General features: G+C 33.5%; 1 protein-coding gene and 1 long non-coding RNA gene across 10 annotated transcripts in view; one reads left to right on the top strand and one right to left on the bottom strand.

Moving 5' to 3' along the window:
- Positions 1-18,092, top strand: part of ZNF280D (zinc finger protein 280D) — a 136,776-nt gene extending 118,684 nt beyond the window's left edge. For 8 of the 9 annotated variants that reach the window (XM_059180581.1, XM_059180587.1, XM_059180588.1 and 5 more), the window contains 2 exons: positions 10,582-10,637; positions 15,096-18,092. In XM_059180581.1, coding sequence (XP_059036564.1) covers positions 10,582-10,637; positions 15,096-15,717 — 678 coding nt within the window. In that variant the 3' untranslated portion in view covers positions 15,718-18,092. The remainder of the gene's footprint in view (positions 1-10,581; positions 10,638-15,095) is intronic. The other variant, XM_059180593.1, reaches the window with a different exon arrangement.
- A 1,452-nt stretch (positions 18,093-19,544) lies between these two features.
- The window catches only part of LOC131835850 (uncharacterized), a 68,236-nt gene continuing 65,804 nt past the window's right edge, over positions 19,545-21,976 (bottom strand). The window contains exon 4 of the long non-coding RNA XR_009355384.1: positions 19,545-19,704. This is a non-coding gene — a long non-coding RNA (uncharacterized LOC131835850). The remainder of the gene's footprint in view (positions 19,705-21,976) is intronic.

Here is a 21,976-nt window from a genome sequence, read left to right as displayed (position 1 = left end):
AGATGGGAAAAGAACTAGGTTTGAAGATATTGATATGCTTGCTTCCTGTAAAGCCAGTAAAATGAAACAATAAATTCTGGTTTTCGTAGAAATGTTTAAACTTAAATTACTTTCGTGAGTTCAGTACACCTACTTTTTACTTTTTCAACTGTTGCTTTGAGGAGAAAAAGCATTCTGGGATTCTGGGAAAATGACAGAGTAGAAAGCACCAGGAATCTATCTTCCCACGGAGGCAACAGTTGTACTGGCAGATTCTGTCTGATGTAACTACAGGCATACGTCACAGGTATCACAGCTCTGGCTCGAGACTACTGTAACAAAGAAAATATTGCAATAAAGCAAGTCAAATGAATTTTTTATTTCCCAGTGCATATAAAAGTTATGTTTATGCTGTACTATAGTCTATAAGTATGTAATAACATTGCATCTAAAACAACAATGTATGTTACCTTTATTAAAATTACTCTGTTGCCCAAAAATGCTAACCATCATCAGAACTTTTATCAAGTAATAATATTTTTGCTGGTAAAGGGTCTTGCCTCCATGTTGATGGCTACTGGCTGATCAATAGAACGTTTTTCAAAATTGGAGTCCATCCTATTAAACTCTGCCACTTTATCAATGAAGTTGATGTAATATTCTGAATCTTTTGTTGTCATTTCAACAGTCTTTATAGCATCTTCACCAGGAGTAGAGTAGATTTCGTCTAAAGAAATCACTTTTTTTTTATCCGTAAGAAGCAACTCCTCAGCCATTAGTTTTGTCATGAGATAGCAGCAGTTCAGTCACATCATCAGGCTCTACTTCAAATTCTAGTTCTCTTGCTATTTCCACCACACCTGCAGTTATTCTTCCATTAAAGTCTTCAACCCCTCAGTCATTCATAGGGGTTGGAATCAACTTCTTCCAAACTCCCATTCATGTTGATATTTTGAACTCTTCCCATGAATCATGGATGTTCTTAATGGCATCTAGGATGGTGAATCCTTTCCAGAAGGTTTTCAGTTGACTTTGCACAGATCCATCAGAAGAGCAGCCATAATCTTATGAAATGTATTTTTAAAATAATAAGACTTGAAAGTCAATATTACTCCTTGGTCCAGCGCTATACGATGGAAGCTGTGTTAACAGGCATGAAAACATCATTGATCTTACTGTACATCTCCATCAGAACTCTTGGGTTACCAGGTACATTACCAATGAGCAGAATATTTTGAAAGGAATCTTTTTTTTTTTTCCCCCCTGAGCAGTAGGTCTCAACAGTGGGCTCAAAACATTTGGTAAACTATGTAATAAACAGTTAGGCTGTCATCCAGGCTTGGATGGCACCACGGTTTCCATAAATCTTCAACTTGTAAAATAAAATGCAATATCTGTGATGTGCTTAAGGAAAATGGAATATTCCTGTATTTTGGAAGTTTAGAGTCTGTTGAAAGCCTGCAACTTCCTGGGAAGACTTGGGCAGTATGTTGTAATTAATATCAGTCAGTGTAAGCATTCAGCACAGTAGCAGTTACCCATTCCCTACCTTCAGCCACATAGCAGGCAGCTGTGCTCATGTTCCTGGAGCAGCTTGCACACAGCTTAAGGGGCCACAGTGCCCCAAAAGGATACTGGCCTCCAAATATTGAGTATCTGTGCTATTGTCACTAATAGATGCTTCTCACCACAGCATTCCACAGAAGTGGGCACATTGAGGTTACACCTCTCCTCATTGCTGCAAGCCCCTTCCTTTATTACTGAAGTGACTTTCAGGAGATTTAAAAGATACAATGCCCTTTTATTCCACTTAATTTTGTGCTTTTCGCCTTTTAGGAGCCTTACATTAATGATAAGAACATTCAAAAATAATCACATATATAGGTTAAATTAGAAAGTGGTTGTACTTGCCCAGAGAAAAGCTCAGACTAAACATGAGAAGACCTGAGGTTTACATCTCATGTTGATCCCAGGAACAGAGATAGCCTACAACAATCAAAAGAAACAAAAACAGCAGACACTGGGAAGGGGGATAATCTGATTTCCAAAGTTACTACATTATTAGTTTCAAATGTCCAGTGTTCAACAAAATCACAGGACATACAAAGAAACAGGCAAGTGTGACCCATTCAAAGGGAAAAACTCAATAGAAACTGGTCCTGAAAAAAGACCTAATGGCAGATATACTAGACAAAGACTTTAAAACAATATTATAAATATGCCCAATGAACAAAAGGTTATGTGAGGGAAGTTAAAAAAACAGTATGCTAACGAAATGAAAATATTAAAGGGAGAGAATACCTGAAAAGAAACAAAAAAGACATCCTGAAAAGTACATTAACTGAAATGAAAAATTCATTAGGGGAACTCAAAGGTGGATTTGAGCAGATAGAAGAAGAATCAGCAAACTTTGAAGACAGTACCATGGAAAGCATTGAGTCTGAGGAACAGAGAAGAAAAAGATTGAGGAAAAGTGAACAGAGCCTGAGGCAGCTGGAGCCTACCATTAAGCAGACCACCATACATATTAAGGGAGTTCCAGAGAATATTTGACAGAGACAGAGACATAAAGAAATAATGACTGGAAACTTACCAAATTTGATGAAACATATGAATGTAAACATCAAGAAGCACAGTGAATTGCAAGTAAGATGATCAAAGACATCCACTCAGACACATTGTAATCAAACTCTCAAAGAACAAAGAATCTTAAAAGCAGCAAGAGAGAAGCAAATCCTCATATCGGGGATCTTCAGTGAGATTATCAACAGATTTCTCATCAGAAACTTTGGCAATCAAAAGGCTGTTTGTGGACCAATATATTCCAAAATACTAAAAGGAAAAAAAGCTCAATAATTTTATGTGTTAAAACTATCCTTCAAGGGACGCCTGAGTGGCTCCATTGGTTAAATATCTGCCTTTGGCTGAGGTCATGATCCTGGGGTCCTGGGATCGAGTCCTGCAGTCCCACATGGGGCTCTCTGCTCAGCAGGGAGTCTGTTTCTCTCTCTGCCTGCCACTTGCCCTGCTTGTGCTTACTCTCTCTCTCTCTCTCTGACAAATAAAATCTTTTAAAAATAAAAAAACTGTCCTTCAAAAGTGAGATATTCTGACATAAAACCTAAGAGAGTTTGTGAACACTAGATCTGCCCTGCAAAAAAAGCTCAAGGGAGTTCTGTATGATGAAATGAAAGGACAGTACATGGTAACTCAAAGATACAAGGAGAAATAAATATCTCAATAAAGGTAAGTACATAGGAAATTATAAAAGCTAGTACTATCTTAACAATGCTTTTAAACTATTTTTTGTTTTCTACATGAATTAAGAGATAAATGCATAAAAAGAAAAGATATTAGTGTAAAAGCTAACATTACTATAACTTTGATTTCTAACTCCAAATCTTGTTTTCTACATAATTTAGGAAACTAATGCACTTAAAATAATTATTTGTGTAGATCTGGGTACACAGTTTATAAAGATGTAATTTTGTGAGAACAGCCAAAAGGGGTGGGGATGGAGCTGTAAAGGAGCAGAGTTTTTATATGTTACTGAATTTAAGCTGGTATAAAATCAAATTAGAGGGTGACAACCTTAGAATATTAAATGTTATTCCCATGGTAACCACACACAAAAAATAACTTTACACAAAGGAAATGAAAAAAGAATTTAAACATTTCATCACAATCAACTAAACAAACAGTCAGTAGTAGAGGAAATGAGTGCCAAAAAAGTTATATAAAGCATATTAAAAATAACACAATAACAGATATATATCCCTCCTTATCAGTAGTTAATTTAAAAGTAAATGAATTAAACTCTCCAGTTGTAAGACAGATGTTAGAAAAATGGATAAAAACACAGGACCCAACTGCATATAATCTATAGGTGACTCACTTGAGATAAAGACACAAGTTAGGGATTCCAGGGGAGCTCAGTTGGTTACGCTTCTACCTTCAGCTCAGGTAATGATCCCAGGGCCCTGGGATCGAGTGCTCCATTGGGCTCCTTGCTCAGCAGGGAGCCTGCTTCTCCCTCTGACTGCCGCTTGCCATACTTGTGTACATGCTCTCTCTCTCTCTCTTTCTCTGACAAATAAGTAAAAATCTTTAAAAAATAAAAAATAAAATACCCAAGTTCAAGTGAAGTGATAAAAAAGATATTCCATGCAAATAATAATCCAAAGAGAACTTGAGTGTCTTTATTAATATCAGACAAAATTGACTAAATGAAAAAAGGTTACAAGGAAAAAAGGACATTATATATTAAAAGGTTCAATACAGAAAGAAGATTCAACAATTAAAAATGACAAATCACCAAAATACATGAAGTTAAAACTAACAGAATTAAAGAACTGATGTTCTACAATAACAGTTGGAGTCTTCAAAACCCCACTTAATGTATAGAACAATCAGATGTAAGTAAGGAACTAGAGAACTTAATAAGCCAGATTTAGTGGACATTTAGAGCTAGATTTAACTCTGCCCAGAAACAGCAGTTAGTCAAGAAAAAGAAAGAAAAGGCAATCAAACTGGAAAAAAGTAAAATTATCCTGTTTATGTAAAAATCCAGAAGAGTCCACCAAAAAGACCCCTGTTAGAACTAATAAATGAATTCAGTAAAGAAGTAGGATACAAAGTCAACACACAAAAATCAGTTGCATTTCTAAACACAAGGAACAGTCTCAAAAGAAGATTACAAAAATAATTCCATTTGTAGTAGCATAAAAAAAATAGGAATTGATGAAAGACTTGTAAAATAAGACTGTAAAACCTTACTGACAGAAATTAAAACATAAATGGAAACACAGCTTATATTCACAGATTAGAAGACAATATTATTAAAATGCCCATATCACCAAAAGTAATCTACAGATTTATTGCTATCTGTACAAAAATTCCAAAGGCATTTTAAAAAATTTTTATAGAGATAGAAAATTGCATCCTAAAATTTATATAAAATCTCAAAGATCCTCAAAGAGCTAAAAAAAAAAAAAAAAGTTTTGAAAAGAGCAAAACTGGAAGACACACTGATTTCAGAACTTACTGCAAAGCTACAGAAATCAAAACAGTGTGATATTTGCATAAAGACAGACACTTAGACCAGTGGGATAGAATAAAGAGCCTGGAAATAAGGCCACAGATATAGGCTGAAATTATTTTTGAAAAGGAGGCTAGGACCAGTAGAGAAAGGACAGTCTTTTCAATAAACAGTGCTGGGAAAACTGGATATCCACATGCAAAAGAATGAAGTTGGAACCTTACTAACACTATATGCAAACATTAACTCAAACTGGATCAATAACCTTAATAGAAGACTGAAAACAGTAACATTCTTAGGAGAAAACAGAAGTTTCATGACATTGGATTTGTTGATGATTTCTTGGTTACCACACCAAAGGCACAAGTAAGGAAATAAAAGACTAATTAGATTCATGAAAATTTTTAAATTTTGTACATCAGACACACCATCCACAAAATAAAAAGGTAACCCACAAAAGGAAGAAAATATTTGTTAATCATATGTCTGATAAGGAGTTAATATCCAGAATATTTAGAGAACTCCTAAAATTCAAGTGACAAAAAACAATCCAATTAATAAGGTGGATTAAGGACTAGAACAGACTCTTATCCCTAGAAGATATATAAATAGCCACTAAAATGAAAAGATATGCAATAGGACTACTTATTAGAGAAACGCAAATAAAAACTACTATAAAATATCACCTCACTGTGAAGTGTGTAAACCTGGTTATTCACAGACCTGTACCCTGGGGGCTAATAATACATTATGTGTTTATTTTAAAAAATTATTTAAAAAAATATATCACCTCATACCTGTTAGGATGCTACTATTTAAAACAACAACAACAACAACAAAAAACAAGTGTTGATGAGGATGTGGAAAAATCAGAACCCTTGTGTGCTGTTGATGGGAATGTAAAATGATACAGCCACTGTGGAAAACAGTACAGCAGTTCCTCAAAAGAAAAAATACATATGATTCAGCAATTCCACTTCTGAGTATACTGAAAAGAATTGAAAGCAGAGACTAAAGGAGGTATTTGTACACCCATTTTCATAGCAGCATTATTCACAATAGCTGAAACATGGAAGTAAACCAAGTAACCATCTATAAATGAAAGAATAAGCAAAATGTAGTATATATACATAAACAATGGAATATTATTCAGCTTTGAAAGGAAAGGAAATTCTGCAGTATGCCACAACATGGATAAGCCTTGAATGCATTATGCTAAATGAGTTAAATTAAATGAGTTACCAAAAAAAAAGCATACCATATGATTGCTCTTATATGAGGTACTTAGAATAGTCAAAAGCATAATGGAGATAGTGGTGGCTGTCAGGGGCTGAGGGGAAGGGGAGAATGTGGGGTTGTTTAAGTTTTACAAGATGAAAAAGTTGGGATGGATGATATTGATGGCCACACAATAATGTGAATGTATTTAATACCACTGAACTGTATGCTTAAAAGTGGTTTTGATGGTAAATTTTATGTGTATTTTGCCACAATAAAAAAGAAAAATGTGTATATAAGGATATGTGTTTTTCCTTTTACCTCAAGTTCCAGTATGGCTTGACATAGCACTGATTTCAGCATAGTTACATCAAAGTTTTTGAGATCTTATGATTTTTTCTCCTTTACAATATCTTATTTTATTTTTATGGAGTTAAACTGACTCATTTGTTTAGTTTTTATAACACTTAATGCTGTTTTTAAAAAAAAGTGTTGCAATTTGTCTAGTGTTTGGAAATACTTTTTCCAAATGTTCACACACATCAAAAAAAAAATTGTTAGAAAGTCTGAATCTCTCCTCTCAGATCTCCTTAAGTTTAAACTAATTGTTCTCTAAGCCTGGTGCATAGTTTGTTGTATCAGGATTTTCTTCTGCTACTATCTTGTGTTGGATATCCTATTTTCTAAACTAGGAGTTCCCTTTTGCTTGGTTTATTTCCTATTTTAATGAAACATGTTCTCTAACAACTCCCTCAGAAAGGGTGCATCTTTTCTGACTCATTGTGTATTTTAAACTATATTTACTTAAAGATAGTTTGGCTGAAGTACATAGAAATAACTTTTCCTGTGCAGTTTTGAAAGTATTTAATAAAGTCTGATATCATTCTTGCTACAGTTTCTTTGCATTTTGGTTATTTTTTTCTTCTGGCAACTTTAGTGATGATCTCTGTCTCTGGTGTTTTGAAATTTCATGATGATATGTTCACCATTCATCCTTTTTCTGTTCATTATGATAGGCATTTAATAAGCCTTTGTAATTTGGGTATATATGTTTGGGGCAAGTTTTCTTATATTATTTCTTTGGCAAATTTTTACTTTTCTTTGTTCATTTTGTCTCTCTTTCTCCTCTCCTATTGATGTGACACTATATTTCCTGCATTACCTACTCTAGTTGTGTGGTATCTTCTTTCTTGCCTTCCTACTTTTTGTCTTTTTCATTCAATCTTTTAAAAAAAAATTTCTAAACTTAATTTCTTATTTTAATTGTCATATATTTAATTTTGAAGAGCTCTTTAATATTTTTATTCTTCCATTTTTCTCTTCATAATTTTTGTAATTGTTTAATGGATATAATAACATCTTATGCTTCTTTGGGGATATTAAATGTTTATTATATTTTTTTTCTTTTTGTCCCCAGCAATGTCTCCTAACTCCTTTCTTTATTCCTATCATTTTGATATTTCTGATGTTAAAGGATGTCTTCAGGGGTGCTAGGGTGGCTCAGTCGGTTAAGCATCCGACTCTTAGTTTTAGCTTGGGTCATGATCTTGTGGTCATAAGATCAAGCCCCGCATCGACTCAGAATCTGCCCCAGATTCTCTCTCCCTCTCTCTTCAGCTCACATTCTCTCTCTCTCTTACTCTCAAATAAATAAAACCTTTAAAAAAGGTTGTCTAAATAAATGAAGGATGTCTTCAATGGTGTGGTGATCCTTGGCTGCCCATATACTAGAGAGTAAAGCACGACCGAGTTTTTTGAATACTTCTTGTTGAATGGGGACAAGGGCTTCCTTATATAGTCACAGAGGTTGTGCACTGCAAAACTCCAAAGGGTGTTCTCTCTCTCTCTCTCTCTCTCTCTCTCTATATATATATATATATATGTATATATATACTCTCAAAAAGTATTAGATTTACCATATTAGAAATTTAAAATGTGAGATCTAAAAAAATTGTAACTTAAAAATCAAACTAACTAACCTACTATAGTTACATAAATAACATTTTTCTGAGAAATAACTATTTTACAAAAAATAAAATATAACTATTTTACAAAAAACAAGAAACTTAGAACACTGATATTGTTTTATACTTTTGCGTATCTTTGTAATGTCTAGTTAAGTAGATTGGGTTCACATGTTTCTGCGTTCAGTGTGTTGTGATATGTTGTTATTGTGGTCAAAATATATGAAGAATATCCAGCCTTACATGGTACTTCAACAGTCTTTTCAAATAATTGTGATTTTTTTTTTGATACTACATCAAAAATAGACAAGTTGAAGATTTCTTAAAGGTTTTTTGCAATGTAGAATCTCATTCCATATCACTCAACTTTTTAAGCTTTGATACATTCAAATCTGTTGGTCTATCTGAATCTTTTATTCATGCATGATTTTACAACATCATCAATTAGTCATTTGGAAAATACTGGTTCGCTGAGTTACATAGATCTTGCAAGTGCTGACATCTTTTATGTATCATACCAAGTCACTGATATTAGCATAAATCTAATGAATGGTGAATACAAGTTTTCCTAAAATTTACCATGTGTTTGAATTTTATTACTGACAAAAAGCACTGTTGGTTGTTTTCTTTGATGTGATAGGCTCGCTTTGTCAATTTTCAAGAAAATATCTCCTAAATAAGTAAGTCTAAATATTCATAGTTTGACATTCAACCTTTAAAATAAAAACAATGTTCTGTGAAATAATTGTGCCAAAGTTCAGCTTGCAGCTCAATCATAGACAATTACAGGGCTTTATGCATACTTCCTTTTTTATCACACAGAAAATTCAAAAGACATGAACTTAAAGATTGATATTTAATAAAGTGAATTTTACTGCTGGTGTTTGCCAGTGATTACTAGTACAGTTTGGTTTGATGCCACTGCCTTGATTCATGTTAAGATGCCAGCATGCCAGCATATTTACCCACTACTGGTTTTGTACCAAGAGTTTTAATTTCACCACCTCCTAAAAGTGTCTTGGAGGCCAAATGTATCTGTGAGATACACTTAGAGAACTGCGGCCATGGATTATAATGTGATGGTTAGTTAATCCTCCTGATTAGTGCTCTATACAATCTGCACAGTCTGTGTGGGAATTGTTTAGACTTCACCATAAGAAAATCAGATGCTGAGCTGACTCTTTGGTGAGGAAGATAAACTTTCAAAGTCATTATGGGAAAACTTGTCTTCCTTGAGACTGATAATTTTCCTCCAAAGAAGTGTTTTCGATTCCAGCTGTTGATGGTGAAGAGTGATTCCTCTAGGTGCTGGCATTCTGGGAGCCAGGCAGAGGAAGAATTGTGGGGACCTTTATTCAGTTTATGGACTTTGACTAAATTTTTCTGTTTTCTCCCACTGCCTCGTGGCTTCCCTTTGCCGTTCCTGGTGTTCATAAGTCTAAACTGTCTCTAGTTCAGAAAGTTAACTTGTAGCTTCTGTGGTAGAGGAAAGAATAGGTATCTCTTGTGTGAATGAGGGAAAGAGCATTGGCTCTCTCAGCAGTCCTTGTGTTTCACTTTTTTACGTACTGGTTCAGATTGCTTCAGTTCTCTGGGCAAATTTTCTTCTCCTTGCACTCCCCTACTCAGATACTTAGTTGTAACTTCCTCCGTGTTGCAAAGTCAACTTTTCAGCCACATTCCATCTAAAAATTTATTGACATCTCATTGGCAGTATGCTTTAGTATTTTCATGGTCTTTATGAATGAAAATGTTTTATGTCTTTGCCTCATTTTACCAGGGTTTTAGAAGAGTAAAAATAAATGTATGTAATTAATACGCCATTATCAATTTCACAGTCCTCAGTCAATCACTGTACTAGTTAAGAGCTAGACCTAGATTTGGATCTTCACCATTTATTTTGGTTATTGCCTGGGATTTTCTACTTAACCTACATAGTTGTATTTCCTACCATAGAAATGGAATTGAAAATGTCTAATATGAGGATTAAATGAGATAGTCAAGCTCTTAACATACTACCTCATGCATCATGTGCTTAATGATTGGTAATTGTTATGAATGGCTAAGCTGGCCTCTGGCTCACTGAAGTTTTACTATGAAAAGCAGGTGTTATACTGGATAACTGTTTCATGACCTTGATTCAGAGACTTCTAGTATACTGAAATTCTTGTTGATTTTTTTAAGAGTTTTAAAAATTCTGTTTTTAATTTTGAGAATTATTATATAGTACATACTTTAGATTAGTAAATGTTTTTTTTCTATTTCTTTGCTATATTAGGTGCACACTTAAATTCCTTTAATCCAGAAAGTTTAGGATACTTAGAGTAGTTTAATTTAAGTTTAACCATGAATATAAAAGAAACATATTCTTAATCATTTCAGGAAATTGCAAGACCTAATATGGCTGAAGGAGAAACAGAAACATCAAATTCTGAAAGGTAAATATAAGGAAAAACTGAATGTCTTGAAGTTAAACTACATAAAAAGCTGATATTTGAGCTGTATTATTTTAGTTGATATTTTATTTGTTTTAGTTTAATTTAAAAATTTTTGAAATTTTAATACAACATAAACATACTGTAGATCCTTATTTTTGAAATCTTTTGAACATCCTTTAAACATCTTATAGTTGTAAAATTTTTAACTAGTTCATCTTTTTACTAGTAAATAAAATGTTAACAGATTTTAATTGCCCCTATTAAATGAAAACAGTTACAGGGTCCTACAAGTTACAAAATGAGGACAATTTTTGCAAAAAGGTAATCTTAAAATCTTTTTTTGCTAAAGTATTTTCAGAAGCTTCATAAAGCTACTTCTGTGGTGGGACCTTAACAGAAAAGTTTCAAACTTCAGGGATTGGCTTTAAAAAATTTAAGGCTCTGATCAACACTGAAGACCACAAGACATTTTTTCTTCTTTCAATATTTCATTTAAATTCAGATTAGTTAACAAGTCACATAGTTAAAGTTTCAAGGGTAGAATTTAGAAATTCATCACTAGCATATGTCATCCAGTGCTGTTCATAACAAGTGCTCTTCTTAATGCCATCACCTATTTCTACCTCCCTCCATCAACACTCAGTTTTCTCTCTGTAGTTAAGAGTCTCTTATGGTTTGTCTGCCTCTGTTTTTATCTTATTTTAGAAGCTTTCTTAGCCTTGTCCATTTTTGCTATTCTAACTGGGTTAAGGTGGTATCTCAGTGTGGGTTTGATTTGAATTTCCTTGATGGCTAACACTTTTTCATGTGTCTGTTAGCCATTTGTTTGTCTTCTTTGGAGAGGTGTCTTCTCATGTCTTCTGCCCGTTTTTTGCCTTGATTATTTGTTTTTTGGGTGTTGAGTTTGAGAAGTTTAATAGATCTTGGATATCAGCCCTTTGTAGTGTCGTTTGCAAATATCTTCTCCCATTCTGTAGGTTGCCTCTTTGTCTTCTTGACTGTTTCCTTTGCTGTGCAGAAGCTTTTGATCTTGATCAAGTCCCAAAAGTTTATTTTCACTTTTGTTTCCCTTGCCTTTGGAGACGTGTCTTGAATGAAGTTGCTGTGGCTGATGTCAAACAGGTTTCTGCCTAAGCTCTCCTCTAGGATTTTGATGGATTCCTGTCTCACATTGAGGTCATTCATTCATTTTATCTTTGTGTACATGTAAGAGAATGGTCAAGTTTGATTCTTCTGTATATAACTGTCCAATTTTCCCAGCCCCATTTATTGAAGAGACTTTTTCCCCATTGGATATTTTTTCCTGCTTTGTCAAAGATTAGTTGACCATAGAGTTGAGGGTTCCTCTCTGGGCTGTCTATTCTGTTCCATTGGTCTGTGTGTCTGTTTTTGTACCATGCTGTCTTGTTGATCACAGCTTTGTGATATAGCTTGTAATCCGGCAGCATGATGCCCCCAGTTTTGTTTTTCTTTTTCAGCATTTCCTTGGTGATTCAGGGTCTTTTCTGGTTCCATACAAATTTTAGAATTGTTTGTTCCAGCATTTTGACAAATGCCATTGGTATTTTGATTGGAATGATGTTGAAAGTATAGATTGCTCTGGACAGGATAGACATTTTAACGATGTCTATTCTTCCAATCCATGAGCATGGAATGTTCTTCCATCTTTTTGTGTCTTCTTCAGTTTCTCTCCTGAGTGTTTTGTAGTTCCTAGAGTATAGATCCTTTACCTCTTTGTTTAGGTTTATTCCAAGGTATCTTATGGATAAAGAAGATGTGGTTCATATACAGAGAAAATCAATTATATGGTTTCACTTATTTGAGGAACATAAGGAATAGCATGGAGGACAGTAGGAAAAGGAAGGGGAAAATGAAGGGGGAAAAATCAGAGTGGGAGATGAACCATGAGAGACTTTGGACTCTGGGAAAGAAACTGAGGGTTTTAGAAGGGACGGAGGGGTATGGGTGAGCCTGGTGATGGGTATTAAGGAGGGCACGGATTGCATGGAGCACCGGGTATTACAAACAATGAATCATGGAGCACTACATCAAAAACTAATGATGTACCATATGGTGACTAACATAACATATAATAAAAAAAAGAATATTTTTTAAAAATTTTTCTTAGCAAAAGAGAATCTAACATTCTAATTAGAACTTAATTCCAATAAAGATAATTTTATTTTGTCTTTTAAATTAATCTCCACATGTCTGCCTTTATGTGGTATATCTTATATATAGCTATACATCGTCAGGGGTAGGGTGCTTGTTAACTGAATGAGGTTGATTAATCTGTTGCCCCTGAAAAGAAAATTATGGAATAAGGCCTTATGAAGTTGTCTCTTAGACTTTACTAGAAAAATGATCTAGTCCTTTCTTCATCTAGAATTTGGGGACAGGTCAGTGGTTAACAAAAATTCAGTGAAGGCATTAGGAAAAGCAGACTAATCACTTCTCTATAATATAATATTTTCTGTAAATTGTAGTTAGTCCAGTAAGATCTGAATAAAAATAGTAATTATATAAATTTAAATGAGGAAAATATTGTAATTATTTGTAGATGGTATAATTGACCTATAAGATCCAAGGAAATCAGCTAAGAATGAAGTTAATGAAAGTATTAATTAAGGTAGCTTGGTATAAAAGTCTGAATGTTGCAGTATGTCAATAACATGTGATTACAAAATAAAATGTACAAAAAGTTAATTCACAATAACAAAAATGAGAAATGTACAGGATCTAAATGAAGAAAAATGAAAACTTACTGTGACAGAAAATAACTGATTATTAACTAATGCATGAGAGGCCATTTTCCCAAATTAATTTATGGGTTTAGTAATGAATATTTAGTTTAAAAAATCCTAATGGGATTTGGTTTGGAAACCAGTGGTGTTTAAAGGAAGTTTCATATTTTTCTATTTACTACCATAATTTATTAAATCATTGCTCTCTTGTTAGATATTTGGTTTTTTCTGTATTCACTTTTTTTTTTTTTTTTAAGGTTTTGTTCATTGAGAGAGCAAGCAAGAGAACTGTCACAAGCCAGGGAGAGTGGCAGCAGAGGGAGAGACAGATTCCTGGCTGAGCAGGGAGCCAGACTTGGGGCTTGATCCCACGACCTCGGGATCATGACCTGAGCCCAAGGCAGACACTTAATCAACTGAGCCACTCAGGCACCCCTCTGTATTTGCTATTTAAACATTGTTTTTATGAGCATTCTTGTACAAATGTCTTTTACATTTTTACACTGTTAAACTTAGGGAAAAAGTAGTGGATAGTAGGTAATTTGCTGTATTAAATAATAAAATATATTGTTAATCTGTAATTGGTAAGACTAGGTGGTATTTGCCCAAGAACAGTCCAAAGACAGATCAGAACAAAATAAATAGCAGATTTATTTAACTTATATAAATGTAAGTTAGTAAGTAATAAATGACTATTTGATAATGTTGCTTTGATATTTTGTCCGTTCATTCAGAAAAAGTACAAATTCCAGGTAGATTAATAGAAGAAATAAGATATCTGTAATCATTAAATTTATTTTGGGCAAAATATGTATTGTAACATCTAGATAAGGAGCTGGAGATTCTCTTTAAAGTCTTCTGTTTCTAATGTTTTATGATGCCCTATATACTTTCTGTTAACATGCTAGGACAGTAGGGAACACACAGACACACTCATATACACAAAAATATTTATGTATGCATGTTTATGTATGCATATTGTATATTTAGATATATTTTTTCAGGCATGTGTTTATATTTTTTAAGTAAAACTTAAAAATTAGAGAAATTTTTACAAATACATATTTGATCTTGCATAGGGAAAGACATTTTAAGATGATACATAAATCATTTAAAAAATGTTTTTTTTCTCATGGGGCACCTGGGTGTCTCAGTGGGTTGAAGCCTCTGCCTTTGGCTCACGTCATGATCCTGGGGTCTTGGGATCGAGTCCCACATCAGGCTCTCTGCACAACGGGGAGCCTGCTTCTTCCTCTCTCTCTGCCTGCCTCTCTGACTGCTTGTGATCTCTGTCTGTCAAATAAATAAATAATGTCTTTTAAAAAAATGTTTTTTTCTCAAATATATTCACTTCTTATTTAAAGTACTCATATAAATTAATAAAAATGCTTAAATATCAACTAAAGACAAGCAATGGTGTGAATAGATAAAAGTAATGATTAGCAGGACTAAAACTAGTTTCGATAGATTCCCCAGTTCTCCTTTTAACATGTGGCTCTGGAGTTTCTCACCCTCTTGTCTAAGAAAATGGCCACTCGTAAATCCTAAATTCTAACATGGCAAGGACTTGGGACCTGCATTATTCTTCTCCTTTTTGGCAAATGTACCTAGACCTTTTTTTCGTTTTTGTTTTTTAGAGCATGTCTTTATTTTGATAGTGTTCAAATACATTGTGTTCTGAAAAAATACATAACAAATGCCTTTATTTTTTCAGTAAACAAGATAAAGCTTCAGAGGAAGAAAAAAATGGATGTGATACAAATTCATTTGAAGGCTCATTAGCAACAAAAAGTGAAGACAGCATAACAGTTTCAAATAAGGAAAATGATACCTGTCTCGGAGACCAAAAGACTGGGTTAAAGAATATCTTCAGTCATGATTCAAATATTGATGCAGATAAAGTAGAAAAGGAAAAACAAATAGAGCACAATTGTCAGAAAACAGAGTTGAAGATGTGTCAAAGTTCAGGAAACATAAATTCATGTGATCAGATTGAAGATTCCAACTCCAGTGAAGCTAGGTTTTCTTCGAAGAATATTAAGGATTTGCGGTTAACATCTGGTGATGTTAGCATTGACCAGTTTTTGAGAAAAAGAGATGAACCTGAATCTGTTAGTTCTGATGTTAGTGAGCAAGGCAGTATTCATTTAGAACCTTTGACTCCATCAGAGGTACTTGAGTATGAAGCCACAGAGATTCTTCAGAAAGGTAGTGGTGATCCTTCAGCCAAGACTGATGAAGTAGAGTCTGATCAAGCTGACAGTGTTCCTGGAGAAGATAGCACTAGCACGACAGAGACAACAGTAGACCCGGCAGATGAAAAAGAAAGAAGTTGAAATTTTTTAGTCATTCTAAGTTTAGTGTACCAACGGTTAGAACATTTGGAACAGTGCTATCAGGTGAGCTCAGTGGTGCTGTTTTGGAGTTCAGAAAGAGGAAAATGTGAAGGAAGTCATTTGTATACACTTTACCTGTATGTTCAACCCAGATTCTTAAATCAATTCACTGATAATAGCATGATTTCTATGGATTTCCAGGAAGCCTTTAACATGTAACAGGGTTTTAGTGAAAGTTACGTTTGCAATGGAAAATTCTCATTTAACAGTTTGTGAGAAGAACTTTGTGGCCAATATGAATCGATTATTAGAATATTAATTATAATAACAAAGCTTTTGAAACTTACATCAGTCCTAAGCTAAAAGTTCTTATTACCTGTGTATCCTTTTCAGTTAACTTAAAGGGAGAGATTTGGAACCACATACCTTTTGGGAATAATTGATTAAAAATAATGGCTGATAGGCATTGTTAATGAAGGCTTAATTTTAAGTATGATGCTGGCAAATAGAGCATGCTTAGAGTGCTAAATTAATTGATCTAGTGAGAATTTGGATGAACATAAAATCAATTTTGGATTTAATATAACATTCCAGACTGTCAGAAGCATGTAAACAGAATATTTGAATCTGTGTACCTCCATACAAGTGTTAGCCTGCCAGGCTGTAAGCTTACCTTAATTAAACTTTCAGTGAAAGTGAAATTATTAAGATATAAATTTATATTTGTGCTTCTTGTCAATGTGTAAGCTTTGCTGAAATCCTTGATGTGCTAGTTGTATAAAATAGAAACCTGTTGTTCAAACTCCTGTAGCTGTTATGCTTTTAATATTGTTTTAATGATCTTTAGAAATAGACCCATAAAATGGTCTGGAAGCCAAACCAAAGTATGGTATAATGTAGATATTGTAAAGCAGTAAACTGAAAACATGTCCTGGCTCATGCCATGTTTAAGTGACTTTTTCTTTAATTGTAAAATAGAAACTTCAAATGGGACCTAAAGCAGTGATGTAAAAACTTGGTTTGGGATATTTAGCCTAATTTATCCGTATCCTATTTTACCCATAAAATGGCTGCTAAATTGTTTTTTCAGTTTTTTTATCATCTAGAAAATAATAGATATAGAAATAAATAATATGAATAACAGTAGCTTGCTTTAAAGTACTAAAAAAATTTATTGAAAATGCTACATTTTTACTTCTTAAAATGTGCTTTGAATTCTCAAGTTTTGTTTCACTGAATGTTAAATGTTTTAAACGGCTATTAAAATTCTGCTGTATATAGTAGTTTTTGAGTAAATATTTGCAATAAAAATCTGTCCCTGAATAATTTTATTTTTCAGAAAACTACTTGAGTTGGATTACCTTTGGCACCTTTAGAAATTGTATACTTGTTCAAGGAAATTTCATGTTAAGTTTAGCGGTAGGATTTCATTCTGTATTCTTTAATTGATGCATGATTTATTTTAAATTAGGACTTAAGTACAGGGGATAATACTGTTAATGTTTGCAGAGAATAGATTTACTTTAAAAATTCTTTTACTTCAAGAGAAATATAATTTACTATTATAGTTTTCTATCTGTTCAGCAAATTAAAGAGGCTAAATAAGCAAAATATATTATTGACTTAGTTTCTTGAAAAGTTGTTCTTGGAGGGCCAAATATTTTCATCTTTCCTGCTATCAAGAAAAGATAGGGAGAGAGGGATGTTAGCTGTTACATTTCATCTTGTTGAAACACAAATCTATAGCAGACAAGATTTTTGGAGTAATTTAAATCTTAGGAAGAGCAAAGAATAGAAGGAAGTCTTATGTAAAGGCCATTTTCTGAATCCTGTTTAATTAATTACCAAACCTATCACCTAATGCTACAAAACTCTAGATCACTGTGCCAAGATAAGTCTCTAAGTGACATTGTTATCCCTTTGAGCTCTGGGTAGTTCCTTCTGCTGTGGCTCTATGTACTTTTAGAGTAGTGGTATTCAAAGTAGCTAATCAATGAGCTGTTTTTACCTATCCACTATGAGAAAAGGAACCTGTACAAGACTGTAAGTCCTTCATTGAGAAAGTCTGGCAATGAAAACAAAAGTGTAGTTGAAATAACCATTGTACTGGGTTAACATAATTGGTTTATGTTCTCACACCATCTCATCTCATTTCCATTCAGGAACAAACAGTTCTGGTGTACAAATCAAACCTTTGAGTAGCAATGCTATAGTTCAGTGGTCAGCAAACTTATTCTGTGTAGGGCCAGATAGTAAATAATTGTGGGCCACATGGTCACAATTATTCAACTCTTCCTTATAGTTTGAAAGCAGCTGTAGATGCAATGTGAATGATAGTCTGCTTGTGTTCCAATAAAACTTTATTTACAAAACAAGTACGTTTGGCCAATGGATTGTGGTTTGCCTGTGCCTGCTTTAGAGTGCTCAGACTACCTTAATATGACAGTGAGAGGGAATGATGCACTCCAGTGACTGCCTCAGAACTACCTACTAAGTAAGGTGCCTTAGTGTATTATAGTTCCCTGTTACCTAACAATAAAGTCATGGTTGATTCTAAGTGCAGTTCAATGACACTATGAAGCATTATATTCATTTTGTGGGGTATACTTTTAATTTATACTGAAACTCTGAATGCCATCTTTATTTGTGTCATTTCTTCCCCTTTGCTTCTCTCCAGTGTTTTAGGGAGGAAATTGGAATTTTTTTCATCCCATAACAATTTTTAAGAACTATCTAAACATTTTAAAAAGGAACTGACAAGATACAAGTCACCTTGTTTTAGCTATAAGTAAAAAAGATAAGGAAACCAAATATCTAAGCAATTATTTGCATAAGGTTACAAAGCTAAGATTTAAATGAAATTTGATCTGATTCTGAAATTAGTGTTTTCTCCCATATCTATAGTTATATTGAATGTCTGTTTTTAAAATAAATTACCTTTTTGCAAATAACCCTCCCATTGATGGTACTAATTGTAGTTTTATTTACTGATACAGTGATTATATGCATTTGGAATGGAGGACTTATTAACCTAAAGAAAAGGACCTAATGATCTCTTTTATTTATAGGATTTAAGGAATTTTACCTCAGGAGGAAAGAGTTATTAATATATTATTAATATAGTAAATGAATATATTATTAATCAGAAAGATAGCAAGTAATTTAAAGATATACTTTGTATAATAATTATTGAAGTTTTAACATTATCAAATATTTCTAGATTTCTGTAGTATCATTTTTTTAGTTCATGGTTGACATGATCATTTTTTGTTCCATCGAAATTATTATTCCAAAACCACTCACTTGCGCTGACTTCAATGAAGGAGGTCTTTGTTGTGTGTAGACATTAAAGAAGGATTGCAAATATTTCATTTTTACTAGATTACTTTCACACTAAGACTTGTTCTTTCAGCTAAGACATGAATCATTAGACATATATTTCTTAAGTATTAAAAGAGAGAAACAGTTATTTTTAAAGTATTTTTTAAATGAGATAATGAAATGAGATTTTTTTTAAAAATGAGAGACCTGCAGGTCTATGTAGACAAAATGAATAGTCAAGTAGATTTTTAAAGTTACGGCAATGTTTAATTTTCAGCTCAAAAGCTATAAATAAAAAGATACTTGACTAGAATCATCTTGTAAAGAATTAAATACATCTGTAGTAACAAATGTAACATCATAGAGGGATAAGGTATCCTGAGAAATTACTTTTACAGATAAGTAAAGGTAACTTTTGATTGCTTTTTAAAAGTATTATTAAATCACTTTCATTATTTAAAATACTAAAAATAAGTTAGTCTTCTTTCATGACATACTGTGTGATGAATGATGACACACTTCATCATTATGAAGATTATTGAACTAAGCTATAAATGAAGCCATAGCTACAATGTTAATGGCCTGAATAATTGCAGGTCACAGGAGTTACCTTGGATTTTGATTTCCAGAAAATATCCCAAGTACATCTGGAGTCATTTGGCTTTTCTGAAAACAGAACAGAAAAATTGACTGCATTCCTCACCCAATCCAACCACTTTTTAAAAATGAATCTCCCCCAACCCAAATATTAAAGTAAAACTTGCCATTTGTGGGGAACTTGGGAGAATTTAAACTAATAGCTTTAAATTTTTTAAATACTTCCAGTCCTCACCCACTGCCTTAAAAACATGACATTAATTGTTCTGTTCAGGGCCTAGCAAACTCTGACCCATAGTTGGTCACCTGCTCTTACTAATAAAATTGTGTTAGAATACAACCATATCATTTGTTTACATGTTGTCTGTTGTAGCTTTTGCACTGAAACTGCACAGTTGTACAGAACAGAAACCATATAGCTCCTAAACCTAAAGCTTAAACCTGGCACTTTAAGAAAAAGTTTGCCAGCACCTGCCCTATATTTTTATATAGATATATCATTATTTTATAACCATTCTTTTATTTTTGCTATTATAAACATGACAGAGAAGCTCTTAGTTCATAAATTTTGTTGTTATTACCTGTACTAGAATTCTAAGTGCAATATTAGATTGAAGAGTATTCGGTTTATACATTGAAAAATACTAATACTTAACTTTATCTCCCCAAAATGGTTATGGGCACCCTCTTGTTACAGCATGAACGTTTTTTTTTGTTTTGTTTTGTTTTTTGTCTAGAGTCATTTTTATTTACCAAATCTTTAAGTCATCAAATACCACATTTATTAAAAATGTACAATGAAAACAGTAAATAACTAAAAAATCACTATCATTTTAGTTACTTTTTTTTTTTTTTTACTTTGAGTTAAGAGTTTATTTACCTAGATTTTTTTTCTTTGGCTCTTCAAACAAAGTTGTTGTTGTTGTTGTTGTTTTTAACCTAGTGTGATTTTCATTCGTGCTATTCACCAAATAGTATGTGGTTATATGCTGATTCCCTGGCCAACAAGCTGTAAGTGAAAAGTAACTTCTGACTTGGATCATTTAAATGTTGATGTGAGACTCTTTAAAACCTTCTTTTCTCTCTGACATGGTGATAATGATTACTACATCAGTCAGTGCTCCCGAGGGACTGTGAACAGAGAGTCCCTGTTTATTTAGATGGACATGCAGCATAAGGAAGAAAGAAACATTTTTAAGTTAAGGCAGTTTATTTCAAGTGAGTTAATCCATCTGATAGAGGATTAGCCCTGAAAGTGGAATGCTGCCATAAAAAGAAACAAAACTACTAAATTAAACTATATTGCATTGGTTTAGATGACAGATGGTTAAGTTACATGAGGTGATCCCCATTCAGCTGTGGTGGAAGATTTCGTAAACTTGCCTACCATATTTGGAAGAAAAATAATATAGTGAAGTTGTATCTCTATTGGAAGGGTATGTATAACAATTTTGTTTACTATATTAGTTAGCATTTGATAAGATATTTTAAGAAAGAAGCGAACCCAGATGAGAAATGGTAAGATTGCCAGTGGAAATAGAGAATAGGGAAAGTTCAGAAATTTAGATACTTGAAGGGTTGGAAGAGATAAAACTTCTTATCCCCAATCAGAAAAAGGAGAAAACCTTTAAGCAACAAAGCTTAACTGAATCAAGAATATGGCCATCATACTAATTGTTCAAACTACTAATTTGGTTAAGAAGAGGCCGCCTGGTAGTGTTTCTATGCAGGCATTCGTTATTGCATTTCTTGGGAAATTTATGTATTTTTCTGAATCTCAATACAAGTCAGTTAAGAAATTGATTAAATAGAAGAAAGTATTGCAACTAAACAAGAATTAAAGCTTAGTAATGAATTTGGAGCCATTACTGGATTGAAGGAATTCACTGAAATCAAGCCCAAAAGCAAGAGTCCAAGAGTAAGGTCAACATTTCCAGGAATCCGAACAGGAGGATGTAGAAGAGAAGTGGTCACTGTCTAATCACACAATCTTGCTTGTAGCTATTGCCATGTTACAAATACATGTTTGTTCCTGTCTGCTACTAACGTTGAGTCATTCTTTTTTTTTTTTTTTTAAAGATTTTATTTATTTATTTGACAGAGAGAGATTACAAGTAGGCAGAGAGGCAGGCAGAGAGAGAGAGGAGGAAGCAGACTCCCTGCTGAGCAGAGAGCCCGATGCGGGACTCGATCCCAGGACCCTGAGATCATGACCTGAGCCGAAGGCAGCGGCTTAACCCACTGAGCCACCCAGGCGCCCACGTTGAGTCATTCTTGTAAATAAAATAAATATTAATAGGATTATGTATGTAGTATACTTTATGTAAATCCCATCAATGGT

The sequence above is a fragment of the Mustela lutreola genome, chromosome 7, assembly GCF_030435805.1.
Source record: "Mustela lutreola isolate mMusLut2 chromosome 7, mMusLut2.pri, whole genome shotgun sequence".
Taxonomy (NCBI): domain Eukaryota; kingdom Metazoa; phylum Chordata; class Mammalia; order Carnivora; family Mustelidae; genus Mustela; species Mustela lutreola.
Note: the sequence above shows the minus strand (reverse complement) of the source record. Positions and strands in the feature narration are given on the sequence as shown.